The sequence below is a fragment of the Anopheles funestus genome, chromosome 3RL (genome assembly GCF_943734845.2).
Source record: "Anopheles funestus chromosome 3RL, idAnoFuneDA-416_04, whole genome shotgun sequence".
NCBI lineage: Eukaryota > Metazoa > Arthropoda > Insecta > Diptera > Culicidae > Anopheles > Anopheles funestus.
Genome location: NC_064599.1, coordinates 58152189 through 58169698, shown reverse-complemented (window position 1 = coordinate 58169698; position 17510 = coordinate 58152189). Strand labels below are relative to the sequence as shown.

General features: G+C 44.6%; 4 protein-coding genes across 7 annotated transcripts; 2 read left to right on the top strand and 2 right to left on the bottom strand.

The window, feature by feature from the left end:
• Window positions 1–108: 108 nt before the first annotated feature.
• LOC125767536 (WD repeat-containing protein 43) lies at window positions 109–2414 on the top strand. The gene is made up of 4 exons (XM_049434208.1): window positions 109–1430; window positions 1518–1753; window positions 1828–1977; window positions 2044–2414. Exons 1-4 carry the CDS (start codon window positions 246–248, stop codon window positions 2342–2344), a joined length of 1872 nt encoding a protein of 623 aa, XP_049290165.1. The 5' UTR covers window positions 109–245; the 3' UTR covers window positions 2345–2414.
• Window positions 2415–2494: 80 nt separating this feature from the next.
• On the bottom strand, window positions 2495–5094 carry LOC125767534 (probable global transcription activator SNF2L1). 2 transcript variants are annotated; one of them, XR_007418805.1, is made up of 4 exons: window positions 4886–5094; window positions 4371–4816; window positions 2685–4293; window positions 2495–2596 (listed from the first exon to the last, which is right to left on the bottom strand). XR_007418805.1 is itself a non-coding variant. In XM_049434206.1 (3 exons), exons 1-3 carry the CDS (start codon window positions 4886–4888, stop codon window positions 2748–2750), a joined length of 1995 nt encoding a protein of 664 aa, XP_049290163.1. In that variant the 5' UTR covers window positions 4889–5094; the 3' UTR covers window positions 2495–2747. The 2 variants fall into 2 exon arrangements, 1 of the variants encoding a protein (XP_049290163.1); XM_049434206.1 differs by having other exon boundaries at window positions 2495–4293.
• Window positions 5095–5307: 213 nt separating this feature from the next.
• LOC125767528 (chromatin-remodeling complex ATPase chain Iswi) lies at window positions 5308–14579 on the top strand. Of its 3 annotated transcripts, none has more exons than XM_049434193.1 (3): window positions 5308–5554; window positions 5780–8362; window positions 8431–9617. In XM_049434193.1, exons 1-3 carry the CDS (start codon window positions 5501–5503, stop codon window positions 8869–8871), a joined length of 3078 nt encoding a protein of 1025 aa, XP_049290150.1. In that variant the 5' UTR covers window positions 5308–5500; the 3' UTR covers window positions 8872–9617. The 3 variants fall into 3 exon arrangements, with proteins under 3 accessions (XP_049290150.1, XP_049290149.1, XP_049290148.1); XM_049434192.1 differs by lacking the exons at window positions 5780–8362; window positions 8431–9617 and adding exons at window positions 10568–13150; window positions 13229–14579 and having other exon boundaries at window positions 5313–5554; XM_049434191.1 differs by lacking the exons at window positions 5308–5554; window positions 5780–8362; window positions 8431–9617 and adding exons at window positions 10127–10309; window positions 10568–13150; window positions 13229–14579.
• LOC125767541 (proton-coupled amino acid transporter-like protein CG1139) lies at window positions 13996–17451 on the bottom strand. The gene is made up of 7 exons (XM_049434222.1): window positions 16542–17451; window positions 16360–16422; window positions 16091–16241; window positions 15898–16019; window positions 15506–15832; window positions 15223–15435; window positions 13996–15152 (listed from the first exon to the last, which is right to left on the bottom strand). Exons 1-7 carry the CDS (start codon window positions 16571–16573, stop codon window positions 14735–14737), a joined length of 1326 nt encoding a protein of 441 aa, XP_049290179.1. The 5' UTR covers window positions 16574–17451; the 3' UTR covers window positions 13996–14734.
• Between the last annotated feature and the right edge of the window lie 59 nt (window positions 17452–17510).

Here is a 17510-nt window from a genome sequence, read left to right as displayed (position 1 = left end):
ACATCGCGTTATTTCAATTTTATCATTGAAAAAGAACTAACCTATTCAGGAAAAGAAACCGAAAGTTAAATTATTTTGACTTCCATAGCCTAATGTCAAAAGGTGCGCGTTGGGTCGCCAGAACCGTTTGTTTAGATTTTGACAGTCAACGCAGAAGCTCGAGCACGTTGTTATCGGCATCTTAAAACCACATTTTTATTTACAAGTGCAAAAGTTAAAACAAGTACAGAAGGAAAAGGTTGAATATGTTCAGCTTGTCACGTGAATTCTCTCCCTGTGGGAAATATTGCGCTTACATTAGCCAGCAGGGTAAATTTGTCGTGCACGATGTAGAAACGAGCGCCATACATCAAGTCTACACGCCAAACATGCACCTGAACGTACCGTGCACCAGTTTCGCTTGGGTTCAAATTGGCGAGGAACAAAAGAATGCGAAGAAAAAATCAAAAAAAGCACGATCAAGTCTGGTGGAAAATGGTAGCAGTGTTAAATTACTTGTCGCATTTGGCACAAGCAAGGGTGGCGTCGCGTTTTACAACCTCGCTACCGCTTCCATCGAGCATGCCTGCAAAGGCGATGGCCATACCGCTCCCATCACGGCAATCTATTTCAATGCCAAGCACAACCCGGATGCACTCTACACGGCTGGTGCCGATGGAAAAGTGATCGAGTGGAACATCAGTCAGTGCAGCCAGCAGAGAGTGCACCACATTGGCGTAGAGAAGTTGACCTGTGTTTTGGCACACTCCAGTACGATTGTAACCGGTGCGAAACAGCTTAAACTGTGGAACATCGAAAACGAAGCAATGGAGCGTACTCTTATAGGGCACACATCAAATACGCCACTGTTGCAGCTGGTAGCACTGGATGCGGACAACATTTACGTCCTGTCGGGATCGGTGAACGATCGTAACTTATTCCTTTGGTCGCTGAATGATGAGCAAAACAATTCGCCGGTAGCAGCCTTCGCACTAGACGATGTGCCAGAATACATATCGCCGAAAATGATCGACGGTAAGCTACACCTGATTGCCGTATCGAGGACGGGCATTGCACATTATTTCGTACGCGATATGGGCAAACTGAGTGTCAAGAAACCGTACCGAGCGTCCCACACATTCGAGATAGCAATGGACACAGTGAGCACGAAGAAGCAAGCGGTCGATCGGATACCGGTGTTTATAGCCACCATTCAGCACGCCGCACAGCAGGAACATATACTTCTGGGTTACGGTTCGGAGTGGTACGTGCGCTTCGAAAATGTTCCCATCGAAGAGAACGTCAAGATGAACGTTATCGTGCGTGAGCCTATAAAAGCGTTTGAAGGAAAAGCGAAGGAAGGCGAACAGAAATCAAAAACACCTACCGTTGATACATCCAATGTGGAGTATATGAACGCAGCTAATGCTAGCAGAAAGACCGTCAAGGAGGTACATAACGCATTCCCCTTTTAGCCTATTCACTGTTGCACATTCATCGTGCCGCTATTGCATAAATGTCCGTTATTTTCTTTATAGGTGGAAATTCCCATGGAAGTTCGTTTGGAAAACTTATCGACGCCCAAGACAAGCTCGAAAAATATGATCCACCTGCTGATACAAGGGTTGCACAGCCGGGACGCGGCGCTTTTGAAAAATGTGTTTGCAGTTGACGATTCGGAAGTGATTCAACAAACACTTGGCCGATTACCTTCGCAATATGTGAGCGCGCTGCTGAACGAACTGTCCTACATGATGCAGTTGAAAACGATGCAGTACGCATTGCCTTCTACCAGAAGAAGAAGCATTACCCATTACTAACTCGTTTATGTTTCTTTCCATTTGGCAGCGTTAAAACAGCAGTATGCTGGTTAAAACATCTGATCAACATACACGCGAGCCAGCTGATGGCGCTCGGTTCATCGAATCTGCAAAGTAATTTCAGCACTTGCCTCGGCATCATCGAGTACCGGGTGGAACACTTGAATTCCCTTTCTAGGTACGTACAGTGAACATCGAACAACGAACGCAATGTATAATGAATCTGCTATTTCGCTTGCCACAGATTGCGCGGACGGTTAGGGTTGCTGATCGATCAGATTGATCGAAGCAAAAATCTGGACGACAGATCCAACATGAACGTGCTGGTATATCAGGAGGGTGACGATTCGGACGTGGACTCCATGCTAGAGAAGGATGATGCCGATCTGGCGGGTTCGTCAAACGAAGAGATGTATGAAGAAGATGACAATGAGGACGAGGTTGAGGCAGGGTACGCTAATGGAACCGATTCGGGCGTTGAACACCGACGAAATGGGTATTCCGGGAGAGACAGTGATGAAGAATCGATGGAAGTGTCCGATTGAGCGTGGTTAGTTACGAACGATACTATATTAGACAGCAATATTGTACAATAAATGCTTATTGTATGCTGAATTTAAAGGGTTAATGAATCATTTTATCAGCGTTAGATGAAATTTGAAAAGAATGGCATTTTCCCAAAAGCAAAGCATTGATTTAGAATGAAAGGAAATGAGTATTTATTTCTCCTACCGAGGTACGGGCCAACATGCAGTTCTATTCCAGCTGCTTACATAATACTGAGGACAATTAAACAGGTATCCTACGTCCTATAATTAAACGAAGTACGTGCCAACATGCAGTTCAATTCCAGCTGCTTACATAATACTGAGGATAATTAAACAGGTATCAAAAAACACAACGTCCTATACACAAAGGGTAGCGCAGGAGATTACTCCCGTTTTGTGATTACTGGTGAATACCGTATCGCGCACGTTTACTCGCGATGGGAACTTCGATTTCCGTTTGTGGACGCTTGCTAGATTTGTTGACGGAATTGAGCAATGTGTCGAATTGCAAATCGGTCGGAATGCCAGGCAGCACAATCTTGCAATCTTCCTGCAATCCGGAATGTTTGGAAAATGGTTCATCCAAATTGCCCATCGAACGAAACAGCTCATCTAGCTTTTCATCTATTGCTGCCGTATCAACTAGCCCATGTGCCATCAACGATGTGCGCTGGTATTCTAATGCAATCTTTTCCAGGATAGATTTCTTCAAATTGTTCCTTATCACCGCCTCATCTAGCAGTCGTTTGCGCGTGGAATGATGGTACAACAGCTCGTCTATGCTGCCGCGCACAAGCAATCGCAGCACATGCACTTTGCGTGTTTGCCCGATCCGATGAGCACGATCTTCTGCCTGATAATCCATTTGCGGATTGAAATCCATGTCGTAGAATATGACGGTGTCGGCCGCTACCAAATTTATACCAAGACCGCCGGCTCGCGTGCACAGCAGAAACACGAACTTGCTCGAACCGGGGCGATTAAACTCGTCCATCTGTGCCTGGCGTCTTTCGTTTACGGTTGCTCCGGACAGCAAGCAGTACTCGTACTTGCGCCACTCCATATAATCCATCAGTATATCCAACACCATGGTGTACTGGGAAAATATCAAAACTTTGGAGCCGCGTGCCTTGAGCCTTGCCAGTAGCTTGTCTAGTAGGATCATTTTCGAGCTAAAATTCACGATATCATCTGTCACAAGGTGAGTTTCCTTATTCTCTGCACCCGGTATCAAGTAGGGATGTTGAATCACTTTTCTCAAGTGAGGCATTCTGTTTGCCTGGCGGAAAGTTCGCATGTATCCGCTGGAATTCATTACCTGCACATCATAGTGCACCACCTTATGCGTCCAGAGACACATTTGCTCCGTCGGTGGCACGTAAATGTCGATGTGTACCTTCGGTGGAATGGAGGGAGCCGCCTCTTGCTTTGTGCGGCGCAGAAGCAAATGTTTGAGCAGATTCTTCAACCGAATCGTTTGCTCGTTCTGGGGGTCGACACAATTCTCTACCGTGAACCAGCTATCGAAGTTATCGGCGCTACTAAAAAACAGTGGCATTAAGAGATTTAACAAAGCCCACAGCTCGTGCAGATTGTTGTGCACCGGTGTACCGGTTAGTAGCACCATACTCTGGATATCACATGCTCTAAGCACGCGTGCAAACCGGGTCTTCTCGTTCTTGGCGCGATGGCCCTCATCAATTATGGCATAGTGAAAATGATTTCGTCTGAAGTGGACACTGTTGTTGTATATAAACTCGTATGTTGTGAGAGCTACATTCCACGACGGTTTCGTAGCGCGCAGTTCTGCGATGACCGCTCTTTTTAGTGCGCCGATCCCATATGCCTTGAACACTTTAGCGGACGGGAGAAATCGCTCAAACTCATTCATCCAGTTATGCAATGTTGTAAGGGGTACTACGACCAGAAAAGGTCCCTTTAGCTTCCTAAAATCGTAAATAACACACAACAATCCATTAGAAGCGGATCAGTGGGATGAAAAGTGCTCATGTTGATTGCTTACCGTACGGACATCAGATAACCAATCATGGAAATGGACTGTATAGTTTTGCCAAGTCCCATTTCGTCGGCCAAAATGCCGTTCAGATTGTTATTGTACATGGAAATCAGCCAGTTAAGACCGCTAATCTGGTAGTCCCGCATCGTTCCTTTAATGTATGAGGGTGAATCGGTAAATTCAACAACATCCTCATTATTGTTATTCGCGTCTTCCGATTTGCGTAAATTTTCGATGCTCTGTAACCGTTTGCTCCCAGTCCTACCATGGACGACGTAGGGGTGTTTCTTTCGTTGAACTTTGTTGAACTCGGCGAAACCGGCAAGCTTTCGTTCCAGTGTTTCGAGTTGCAAAAGACGCTTCCGTTCCAACTCATCCTGGAAAGCCTTTTTATCCAACTCATTCTCGTCGACCATGGTCGGCGTAGGAGAAGAGGCAACACCGGAGGCTAACTAAAATTTTAAGTAAAACACTTCAGTCCTTCTTCGAAAGCTATGAGTTCTTTGTTAACAGATACTTACCATGTTGGATGTGAAGCACAATTGTTCAGAACGCCTCTCTACAAGAAACAACACGTACCGAAGTATAACGACATCTGAGGTTAGCGTTGTTTGATTGGCGCGAAAACTACACAGGAGTGTCAGACGATTCAATTCAGTCAGACGTTTATGTTAAACAAATTTCGTAACTTTGGGAAACCTTCCACCACAATCGGTTTTCAGCACGATGCGTTATGTTATAAAAGGAAACGATTGATTAAAAAACTTTCTCAACGTCTACTACGTTCAAAAATTTTTTTTCAATGTTATGCCTGTTGGATAATTCGTCATAAATTCGGTAAAATAAAATTTAACCGTCTCGATTAAATATAATTGGCAGCACTGAACTTTCTTGTAGTGATGGCCCTAGCGTCTTATACAGTAGAACTTGTCACCTGCCACTTGTCAGATATATGACAGTTTTGCCATGAAGTGTAGAAAAGGCCTGGGGTTTACAACAGCAAACGAATAATAAGAACATTAATGTTGTGTTAGCATTTTGTTGACTGCCACAGGAAACAAACACAAATGATTGCAAAACACCGGCATTGTTATTTAAAAGTGTCCATACAGTTGCTACAAAACTAATTACAAATCATGTCCAAGGAGGAGGAAAATGCGCCAAAAGCGACCGACACAAACGAAAATTCGGTAAGTGCAGTTTGGGTCAGGAAAGTGATGTAAATGCAAAATTATTTTCGGAAGGTGTTGGTGTCCCCAACTGGAACAATGAACGCTCCGCATCCAATACGATACAGGATGGCTTGGGAGAAATAATGGCTTCTTCGTTATTTGACAATTAAATGTTATTCCAAGCATAGGAAAACATTTCATTTTTTCCCATGCACTTATGTTTTCTCTTTCTCCGGGGACTAGAATGAATCCAATTCCGACACCACCTCGTCGAACACAAAGGAACCGGACTATGATGCAACACTTAAGACTGATCGCGGAAAGCGATTCGAGTTTCTGCTTAAGCAGACGGAAATCTTTGCCCATTTCATGAACACGGCACCGAGCAAGAGCAGTCCAACGAAAGCACCACGGGGCCGCAAACCGAAGGTGGATAAAAATGCTGATCCAGGTGACCATCGGCATCGGAAAACGGAGCAGGAAGAAGATGAAGAATTATTGGCGGAAACAAACCAAAAGGCGAAAACGCTGTTTCGTTTCGAAGCGTCTCCGCCGTACATCAAAGCCGGCGAGATGCGCGATTATCAAATCCGTGGCTTGAACTGGATGATTTCATTGTACGAAAACGGCATCAACGGTATTTTAGCGGATGAGATGGGCCTGGGCAAAACGTTGCAGACTATCTCGTTGCTAGGCTACCTGAAGAATCTTGGTAACAATCCCGGACCGCATATAGTGATCGTACCGAAATCGACGCTTCATAATTGGGTGAATGAATTCGAACGCTGGTGTCCTTCAATACGGGTGGTGTGTCTGATCGGTGATCAGGAGACGCGTAACGCATTCATTCGCGACGTGCTGATGCCGGGTGAATGGGATGCTTGCATCACCTCATACGAGATGTGCATACGCGAGAAATCCGTGTTCAAGAAGTTCAACTGGCGCTACATGGTGATTGACGAAGCGCATCGTATTAAGAATGAGAAGTCAAAGCTGTCGGAGATCTTGCGTGAGTTTAAAACGGCAAATCGATTGCTGCTGACCGGAACGCCGTTGCAGAACAATCTGCACGAGCTGTGGGCATTGTTGAACTTTTTGCTGCCGGATATTTTCAACAACGCCGAAGATTTTGACAGCTGGTTCGATGCGAATCAATGCTTAGGAGATGATTCGCTGATCGAGCGATTGCATGCCGTGTTGAAGCCGTTCTTACTGCGTCGATTGAAGTCTGAGGTCGAGAAGCGACTGTTACCGAAGAAGGAAGTAAAAATCTTCGTGGGACTGTCAAAAATGCAGCGTGAATGGTATACAAAAATCCTGATGAAGGACATTGATGTTGTGAACGTGGCGGGAAAGGTAGAGAAGATGCGCCTCCAGAATATTTTGATGCAGCTACGAAAGTGCACCAACCATCCGTATCTGTTTGATGGAGCAGAACCTGGACCACCGTACACGACCGACTATCACCTGCTGGAGAACAGTGGCAAGATGGTGGTTCTCGACAAGTTGCTACAGAAGCTACAAGTGCAAGGATCGCGAGTATTGATCTTCAGTCAAATGACGCGTATGTTGGACATCCTGGAAGATTTTTGTCACTGGCGAGGCTACAATTACTGCCGGCTTGATGGACAAACGCCACACGAGGACCGTTGGAATATGATTGCTGATTACAATGCCGAAAACAGCTCCAAGTTTATCTTCATGTTGTCGACTCGCGCGGGTGGCTTGGGCATCAATTTGGCTACGGCAGATGTGGTCATCATCTACGACTCCGATTGGAATCCACAGATGGATTTGCAAGCGATGGACCGAGCACATCGTATTGGGCAGAAGAAGCAGGTGCGTGTATTCCGACTCATCACGGAGAACACGGTTGAGGAGAAGATTGTCGAGAGGGCAGAGGTGAAGCTGAAGCTCGACAAGCTCGTTATTCAGCAGGGTCGATTGGTGGACAACAAGACAAACCAGTTGAATAAGGACGAAATGTTGAACATCATCCGTTTCGGGGCAAATCACGTGTTTCAGTCTCGCGATTCCGAAATCACCGACGAAGATATTGACGCAATACTCCAGAAAGGCGAAGAAAAGACGCAGGAACAAATGGCCAAGTTAGACAAACTGGGTGAAAGTTCGTTGCGTAGTTTCACGCTGGATGCAGATAATCTCGAGAATCGGTCGGTGTACCAGTTCGAGGGTGAAGATTATCGCGAAAAGCAAAAGCTGCAAACTCTTGGCTCCTGGATCGAACCACCAAAGCGTGAGCGGAAGGCAAACTATGCGGTTGATGCGTACTTTAAGGAAGCGTTGCGTGTGGCCGAACCGAAAGCACCGAAAGCGCCACGACCGCCGAAACAACCGATCGTGCAGGACTTCCAGTTTTTCCCGCCAAGACTGTTCGAGTTGCTCGATCAGGAGATCTATCATTATCGTAAGACGGTCAACTACAAGGTTCCGAAGAACTCGGATCTTGGCTCAGAAGCTAACAAGGTGCAACGCGAGGAGCAGCGCAAAATCGATGAAGCAGACCCACTGACGGAAGAGGAACTGGTTGAGAAGGAATCACTGCTGACGCAAGGATTCACCAACTGGACGAAGCGTGACTTCAATCAATTTATAAAGGTGAACGAAAAGTATGGCCGGGATGACATGGAGAACATATCGCGGGAGGTAGAGGGAAAGACGCCGGAAGAGGTGATGGAGTACAGCACGGTATTTTGGGAGCGTTGTCACGAGCTGCAGGATATCGATCGTATCATAGGCCAAATCGAGCGTGGCGAGGCGAAGATACAACGGCGAGCCTCGATTAAACGTGCGCTGGACAGTAAGGTAGGATATCTATGTTTAATTATCGCTTTAGTTAGTTTATTGTAATCTAATTTTTGTTCATGTTTCAGATGGCAAGATACCGAGCACCGTTCCATCAGCTGCGCATTGCGTACGCAAACAACAAAGGGAAAAATTACACCGAGGAGGAAGATCGCTTTCTCGTGTGCATGTTGCACAAGCTTGGATTCGACAGAGAGAATGTATACGAAGAGTTGAGAGTGGCAGTACGGTGTGCTCCACAATTCCGCTTCGATTGGTTCCTGAAATCGCGTAACGCACTTGCATTGCAACGTCGTTGTAACACACTTATCACGTTGATTGAGCGCGAAAATCAGGAAATTGAAGAGAAGGAACGTCTGGAGAAAAAGAAGAAAACAGGTGTCGGTAATGTGGCTGGCGGAGGTGGTACTGTTGGGGGTGAGAGCGTAGGAGCACCAAAGCCGAACCAGAAGCGCAAAGTCGATGGCACCAACGCTTCAAACGACAAGAACAGGAAAAAGAAGAAGTAGAAGAATAACCCTTTTAAATAAGAAAGCATTAATGAGAGAGATGATGTAGTCGGAATGGAAGAAAGGGAAAGGCGTAAAAGCAGTAATACATTCCGCATTCAGGATTAGGTTTTTTTTGGTAATATTTTGTGATTGTCACACACGTTTCATTTGACCGTAGGTCGTGAGTCTAACATTTACAGCTAGCTTCCATCATCATGGCCACGGTTTCATTTTCCATCTGCTTAGTGAGTGATCATCTTTGCATCATGCATTAGCATACAATTTTCTACAGTATCAACATGAAAAAACCAATCAAATTATTACTACTCCAAAATGAAATATTGCCCACAGTTGCGTGCTACATTTTTCTCAATCGTGACGATTTTTCGTACATCTCTATCTTAGCTGATAAGTTTTACTCATTTGCTTTAATATACAAAATGAAAGATCCATAGCGATTGCGTATAATTGTAGTGCAGAAACAGCTGTTAGTGATACATTACGTTAGTGTGGTGTTCGTAAGAAACGATAAATCTGTGTAATGGAAAAGACAATTTATACAACCCAGTATTGATCCATTTTTCAACTATCTCTTATATGAAGCGGCTGGGATTGATTGTACAATGGTTCTTAATTAGGAATGAAACAAATTGTAAGGGAAAACTTAGTATCAAACTCGAAGCTCTATCTATAGTGCAGTTTTACTAATTAAGTGAACAAATGCTACTTATAAGAACTGTCAGTTTCAGCTGCCGCCGCCAATACTACTTACTCCTTGCGTGTATTTATTGTAAGCTTCAGTAGAGATTATAACGCACGTGGTATGGCGACGATTAATTGTGTCGGTTGATCGTGATCGCAAATAAACATTTGTCCTGTCATAGCAAACCCGAAACCTTCTCTATAATGTTGTTTCACGCTATTGTAAACCAATGGTTTTGGGTTTTTCTCCATTAATGGAGGATCCATTACACACCTGCCGAAAATAGGTGCACTGGCTGAAGTTATCCCCCTATAAGACCCTATAAGTTATTTTATTTACTTTACGATAAGGAAATTTATTTTTGTAACAATTTTGACTAACAATAGGTGGTCAACATTTTAAAAAATAATATGTAATAAAAATATCCTGTTTATTCGTAATTTAAAAAGAAGCAAAATGTGTTTTTGTTTTCAAAATATTCACAATCGAAAAAACGCCATCACCAATCCGGAGCGGAACATGCTCACGGAACGGAATGTATAATCCAATCACTCGCCTGGCATCACGGTCAAATTGACGTACTGGCAGCACTGTCACATACAGCTAAAATTCGCCGCTTTTTTGATGTTTGGTTTCTGTGGAGGCGACAAATTTGTGGAGATTTAAATCTGTTTACTAGTGGAAGCTTTGCATCAAAACATGTCCAAGGAGGGGGAAAACGCCGTAGAGGCGACCGATACTAACGAAAACTCGGTAAGTACTGTGTGGGACAGAAGAAGTGTAGTGCACAATGTATCTAATGGTGTTCCTATCCCAAGCGGGAGCGCTGGACGCGATGGGACGCTTTTGTCTGACAGTTCGCTTGCCAATCCAAGCCAAAAACGAAACGCGAATGGCAAAACACGCAAGAAATAATAGTAACGATTAGAGAATCATTTGTTTGTTGTCCTTTAGAATAAGGATCAAATTTTTTTCCCATGCACTTATGCTTTCTCTTTCTCCGGGGACTAGAATGAATCCAATTCCGACACCACCTCGTCGAACACAAAGGAACCGGACTATGATGCAACTTTGGAGACCGATCGCGGAAAGCGGTTCGAGTTTCTGCTTAAGCAGACGGAAATCTTTGCCCATTTCATGAACTCGGCACCAAGCAAGAGTAGTCCTCCAAAAGCACCACGGGGCCGCAAGCCGAAGGTGGATAAAACTGTTGATATAAGTGACCATCGGCATCGGAAGACGGAGCAGGAAGAAGATGAAGAATTATTGGCGGAAACAAACCAAAAGGCGAAGACGCTATTCCGTTTCGAAGCGTCTCCACCCTACATCAAAGCCGGCGAGATGCGCGATTATCAAATCCGTGGCTTGAACTGGATGATTTCATTGTACGAGAACGGCATCAACGGTATTTTAGCGGATGAGATGGGCCTGGGCAAAACGTTGCAGACTATCTCGTTGCTAGGCTACCTGAAGAACATTCGTAATAATCCCGGACCGCATATTGTGATCGTGCCGAAATCGACGCTCCAGAATTGGGTGAATGAGTTCGAACGCTGGTGTCCTTCGATACGGGCGGTGTGTCTGATCGGTGATCAGGAGACGCGTAACGCATTCATTCGCGACGTGCTGATGCCGGGTGAATGGGATGTTTGTATCACGTCATACGAGATGTGCATACGCGAGAAATCCGTGTTCAAGAAGTTCAACTGGCGCTACATGGTGATTGACGAGGCGCATCGTATTAAGAATGAGAAGTCGAAGCTGTCGGAGATCTTGCGCGAGTTTAAAACGGCAAATCGATTGCTGCTGACCGGAACACCGTTGCAGAACAATCTGCACGAGCTGTGGGCATTGTTGAACTTTTTGCTGCCGGATATTTTCAACAACGCCGAAGATTTTGACAGCTGGTTTGATGCGAATCAGTGCTTAGGTGATAATTCGCTGATCGAGCGATTGCATGCCGTGCTGAAGCCGTTCTTACTGCGTCGATTGAAGTCTGAGGTCGAGAAGCGACTGTTACCGAAGAAGGAAGTAAAAATCTTCGTGGGATTGTCAAAAATGCAGCGCGATTGGTATACAAAAATTCTAATGAAGGACATTGATGTGGTTAATGGGGCAGGCAAGGTGGAGAAGATGCGCCTCCAGAATATTTTGATGCAGCTGCGAAAGTGCACCAACCATCCGTATCTGTTTGATGGAGCAGAACCTGGACCACCATACACGACCGACTATCACCTGCTGGAGAACAGTGGCAAGATGGTGGTTCTCGACAAGTTGCTACAAAAGCTACAAGTGCAAGGATCGCGAGTATTGATCTTCAGTCAAATGACGCGTATGTTGGACATCCTGGAAGATTTTTGCCACTGGCGAGGCTACAATTACTGCCGGCTTGATGGACAAACACCACACGAGGACCGTTCAAACATGATTGCTGATTATAATGCCGAAAACAGCTCCAAGTTTATCTTCATGTTGTCGACTCGCGCGGGTGGCTTGGGCATCAATTTGGCTACGGCAGATGTGGTCATCATCTACGACTCCGATTGGAATCCACAGATGGATTTGCAAGCGATGGACCGAGCACATCGTATTGGGCAGAAGAAGCAGGTGCGTGTATTCCGACTCATCACGGAGAACACGGTTGAGGAGAAGATTGTCGAGAGGGCAGAGGTGAAGCTGAAGCTCGACAAGCTCGTTATTCAGCAGGGTCGATTGGTGGACAACAAGACAAACCAGTTGAATAAGGACGAAATGTTGAACATCATCCGTTTCGGGGCAAATCACGTGTTTCAGTCTCGCGATTCCGAAATCACCGACGAAGATATTGACGCAATACTCCAGAAAGGCGAAGAAAAGACGCAGGAACAAATGGCCAAGTTAGACAAACTGGGTGAAAGTTCGTTGCGTAGTTTCACGCTGGATGCAGATAATCTCGAGAATCGGTCGGTGTACCAGTTCGAGGGTGAAGATTATCGCGAAAAGCAAAAGCTGCAAACTCTTGGCTCCTGGATCGAACCACCAAAGCGTGAGCGGAAGGCAAACTATGCGGTTGATGCGTACTTTAAGGAAGCGTTGCGTGTGGCCGAACCGAAAGCACCGAAAGCGCCACGACCGCCGAAACAGCCGATCGTGCAGGACTTCCAGTTTTTCCCGCCAAGACTGTTCGAGTTGCTCGATCAGGAGATCTATCATTATCGTAAGACGGTCAACTACAAGGTTCCGAAGAACTCGGATCTTGGCTCAGAAGCTAACAAGGTGCAACGCGAGGAGCAGCGCAAAATCGATGAAGCAGACCCACTGACGGAAGAGGAACTGGTTGAGAAGGAATCACTGCTGACGCAAGGATTCACCAACTGGACGAAGCGTGACTTCAATCAATTTATCAAGGCGAACGAAAAGTATGGCCGGGATGATATCGAGAATATTGCTCGTGAGGTAGAGGGAAAGTCACCGGAAGAGGTGATGGAGTACAGCACGGTATTTTGGGAGCGTTGTCACGAACTGCAGGATATTGATCGCATTATGGGTCAGATCGAGCGTGGCGAGGCGAAGATTCAACGACGAGCTTCGATCAAGCGTGCACTGGACAGTAAGGTAGGATATCTTTGTCGCAATTGAATGCCAATTCGGTTATTTGTGAATTGTTAACTATTTTTTTCACAAAAATTTTAGATGGCAAGATACCGAGCACCGTTCCATCAGCTGCGCATTGCGTACGCAAACAACAAAGGGAAAAATTACACCGAGGAGGAAGATCGCTTTCTCGTGTGCATGTTGCACAAGCTTGGATTCGACAAGGAGAATGTATACGAAGAACTGAGAGCAGCTGTACGATCTGCTCCTCAGTTTCGCTTCGATTGGTTCCTGAAGTCACGTACTGCGCTAGAACTGCAGCGTCGTTGTAACACACTGATTACACTGATTGAGCGTGAAAACCAGGAACTCGAAGAGAAGGAACGGTTAGAGAAAAAGAAGAAAACAGGTGGCGGTAATGTGGCTGGCGGAGGTGGTACTGTTGGAAGCGGTGGTGGTGGCGCACCAAAATCGAACCAGAAGCGCAAAGCCGATGGCACAAACGCGTCAAGCGACAAGAACAGGAAAAAGAAAAAATCCTAAATAGGAGAAAAGCCTTTTGAAATGGCACAAACCGTGGGATTATGACAAATCTTTATATAAGAATACAATGTGTTTAACGAAAAGGGAATAGACGGCGGAAAAAGTGACCATCCGTAAGCGGAAAAGTGCTAAAATAGTGACACATTCCGCATTCAGGATTAGAATTTTTTTTTATAATTCGTTATTTGTCATCCACTTTTAGCTTGGCCATAGCATATTGTAACTAGCAATTTCCTCTCAAGGCCACGAGTTTCGATTTACCCTCACACTGATCGATCCTCATTTCTCCCTGCACGAGTGAATAATTATTTGTAGTTTTAAAATGGAAAAATCAAATCTTTAACTTCCTTTATTTGCGTGATGAACGGTGATTGATGGCGATTGATTCGCGAAAATGACGGGAAGTGTAATTTGCGTTGTAGAGTGATTTTTAAACATCTCTATTCTAGGTATTAAGTTTTTCTTTTTATCTTGCTTTACAAATCAAAAAGAAAGCTCCACAGCGATCGTGTGTGTGTTTAGAATCCGGAAAAAGCTAGGTAATGTGAAAAGACACTTTATACAATTCAGTATTGAACCAGTTTTCAACTAGCTTAATCCTATTTCGCAAATTAGAGACTGGAATTGATTGCATAACGATTCTTCAATGCGGTGTAAAAGAATATAGACGCGGGCCCAAGTTGCGGTGCTGTTTCGCTAATTAGAAGAACAAACTCTCCATCCACACACGCATACACGACTTATAAGGACTGTCAGTTAAGCTGCTTCCGTCAAACACTACTTACTGCATGCACATATTTATTGTAAGCTTCAGTAGAGATTAACACGCACGTGGAATGACGCTGATTAACTGCTATAGATTAGTTGATCGACCAGGATTGCAAATAAACATTACATTCACATAGAACTATGGTAGGTGAAGTTACAGATGAGAAAATAATTGACCTAGGTTTGAATGTTTGCTTCGTAAAATGGTAAGAACGTTTTTGTCTTGTACTGTGGACGTAATGGCTCATTTGTTATGAATAGCTAGTATATGTAGTATATACGTGACTATTGCTTCTACCCGTAAATATCGATAATATCCTTGATGCTGAAATATGTTCCGACGACGAGAATGAACAAACCGAACGCCAACAGGATGACATTTTTCACCAGCCGCCAGTGAAAAACGCCAAACGCATCAGGAGTGGACCAACGGAACACCGTATCCAGTACTATCGGTGTTAGTAGACCAAGTGTGGCGGAGCAGATCGATCCAACTAGTCCGATAAATGGTTCCAGTTCCGGTACACCCAGTGCAAGTGCAGTCATAGCAATTAAAATACTGAACCGTATACCAATCTGAGCGATATTGTGCCGTTCTGCTGGAAAGCGATGCTTCACCTTGCGCCAAAGTATGTCCATTGGCACGTAGTAGTAGATACCGAGTGTGAAAAGAATGGCGAGGGCAGCAAGCAGTTGTGTAGATAAGGCAAGTCTTAAATAAGAGAGAGAACATACGATATAGGGTTGAAATGTGACCAATGTTCTCCTGCGGTGTTATATACTTCTCTTCGCTCGGCAAATTTAACGTCACCGAAGCACGCGTGCCTGGTCCGTAACGTGCGTAACCGAAAAATCCCGTCACATTGTACAGCACGGTGATAAAGCTCAGTACGATGCTAAGAACTCCCGGACAGGCCAGAAAGTGTTGCGGGTGTTTCATCTTATTTTCAACAGGAAGTACCACACCGATCCCTTCTACTGCGTATACGACCGTGCTGGAAGGTAGGTAAAAGAACGTAAAATTATGGCTATTGAAAATAATAATGATTCTTTCTGTTCCATTACCCGAAGAACGATGGCAGTGCGGTAATTTCTGGAAACAGTTCTCGGTTGGAAAGGTCTATCGGTTCCCGAAATATGTAGTACAGCGTGATGCCGAACGTAACCAATATCAGCATATTGGCAAGGGCTGAAAACGGTACCAGATACCGAAGATCTCGTACCTGTGTGACGAAAATTAACGGCAGTGCAGTCAGCAGGATATAGATACGAGTGTCCCAGTCGATACCGATTTCACTGTTAACAACATCCCGTAGTGTTGTTGCAATGAACAGCAAGTAGACGCAAACGGAAAAGAAGCTGACGATCAGCAAAGAGTAATCGATGTACGCTCTGGAGGACGAAGTAACCGTTAGCTAGGTAATGTATTATTCGATCATTTAAAAATCAAATCTTACTTGGCAGCATTTCCGAAACGTTGTGTGGCGATCGGACCGTGGCGGAAAACGCTTTGTGCGGTTTCTGAAAACCCAAGTACGGGCACGCGAGTTCGTTTGCACGATTTTTGAGACGTTGATACCTGAGAAGATCGCCCGAGAATGATCATTAGTTGGAAGTGATACTCATGTAAGTATGTCTTCGATGTCTTACCAGTAGATAAACGCAGTGGGCATAGATTATTCCCACCAGCGTAGTTCCAATAACACCAAACACCAGCCCTCCATTACGGAAAGCGGACGGCATAGCCAAGATACCGGTTCCGAGTGACCCTTTAAGCATGTGAATGATCGTGCCATTGGTACTTTATTGAGAGAGAGAGAGAGAGAGAGAGAGAGAGAGAGAGAGAGAGAGAGAAAAAATGTTATTGTACGTTAAGTGAATGAATTTACCCTTTTTGAAACATCTTCGTTTAATCTTACGAGTTGGGTTTCTTCACGCGACGATGCCGGAATGGTTCGTATTCGGTTTCGGCGAGTCCACTGCTAAATGTAGAAATTCACAGGAAAGTTGAGAAAGGAAAGTACGAAATGGTTTGTTTTGAATAACAAAAAGTAATTGCATCTGTCAGATCAAAAGTTAACAAAAGAAAAAAATCCCCTACTTGGATTCGTTGTCGGTTTTATGAAGTTCCATTTCTCGTGCCTCGTGCTTGCTTTCTTCACGCAACGATCACAATGTGATGAAGCGAATACACTTGTCACTGTGACGTATGCACGCAATTCTCACGCACGCTTTCGTTTGACAGAGCGGTTGAATGATCGACGCGCGAATGAAACAACGCGATTGCTTGGACGCATCTTTTCGGATAAAGGCGATAGGCACGCGCACTGTGCCTTCCAAGATAAGGTAATCGTGATTGTTGCGAGAGAGAAAAAACGACATCGAGCCGTAATGCCATGCGATTGCAGCTTCTGTGAATGTACTTGTTCAGCCCACATACACGTTGTAACGTTGAATGTGTTCGTATTCAGTTGGCGGAACATTTCATACCGGGTTCAGGGGATTTCTTTTCTAATCGAATAGTGCTCCATCACTAATGTCACATTTTACGCTTGATAAGCTTTTGGAAAGTATTAAGTCTTGTTTTAACTGCACGATCTATTGATGGAAAAGAACAATAGTCAGTCGATCCGTAAGAGTCTTTCATTACCTGCTATTGGCGGCAAAATGAAACAAAACTGGTCCGGCGTGAATTAGACTTGGTTCGGATTGTGAGAATGATAATCACCCTTGTCGCCTGATGATCCTCAACTAACACATTGCTTATGGGTTTTATTGACAGTTAAGGAAAATTACTAATTAGTACAGTAATAAGTTATTACTGTGACTCCATTTCCATGGACCACCTGCTTCGTCTTCACAATCAATGATCATACTAATAAGGAGATAATCTTTCGATTCTTCATGCTCTTTGGTTGCAATGTTACTGCTCATAGATTCATCTTCATATTTTACTTCATATTAAAATGAACGACGAAAAAGTGATACAACTCAGTACAGTTAAATTGTTTCGTTCATAGCGCTACAATGTACTAACAGCTGTGTATACGAATTGAACTTCTTGTTCAGC

Bases quoted from the DNA above. Each gene is read 5' to 3' on its own strand.
- LOC125767534 (XM_049434206.1), bottom strand. The intron at 4,294-4,370 runs GTAAGCAATCAA...TTACGATTTTAG, and splicing joins GGTTATCTGATGTCCGTACG to GAAGCTAAAGGGACCTTTTC.
- LOC125767536 (XM_049434208.1), top strand. From the start codon at position 246: ATGTTCAGCTTGTCACGTGAATTCTCTCCCTGTGGGAAATATTGCGCT. The intron at 1,431-1,517 runs GTACATAACGCA...TTTTCTTTATAG, and splicing joins GCAGAAAGACCGTCAAGGAG to GTGGAAATTCCCATGGAAGT. The intron at 1,754-1,827 runs GTACGCATTGCC...TCCATTTGGCAG, and splicing joins ATGCAGTTGAAAACGATGCA to CGTTAAAACAGCAGTATGCT.
- LOC125767528 (XM_049434192.1), top strand. From the start codon at position 5,501: ATGTCCAAGGAGGAGGAAAATGCGCCAAAAGCGACCGACACAAACGAA. The intron at 5,555-10,567 runs GTAAGTGCAGTT...TCCGGGGACTAG, and splicing joins CCGACACAAACGAAAATTCG to AATGAATCCAATTCCGACAC. The intron at 13,151-13,228 runs GTAGGATATCTT...CAAAAATTTTAG, and splicing joins AGCGTGCACTGGACAGTAAG to ATGGCAAGATACCGAGCACC.
- LOC125767541 (XM_049434222.1), bottom strand. From the start codon at position 16,573: ATGGAACTTCATAAAACCGACAACGAATCCAA. The intron at 15,833-15,897 runs GTAAGATTTGAT...TTCGTCCTCCAG, and splicing joins CGTTTCGGAAATGCTGCCAA to AGCGTACATCGATTACTCTT. The intron at 15,153-15,222 runs GTATATAACACC...CTCTTATTTAAG, and splicing joins AATTTGCCGAGCGAAGAGAA to ACTTGCCTTATCTACACAAC.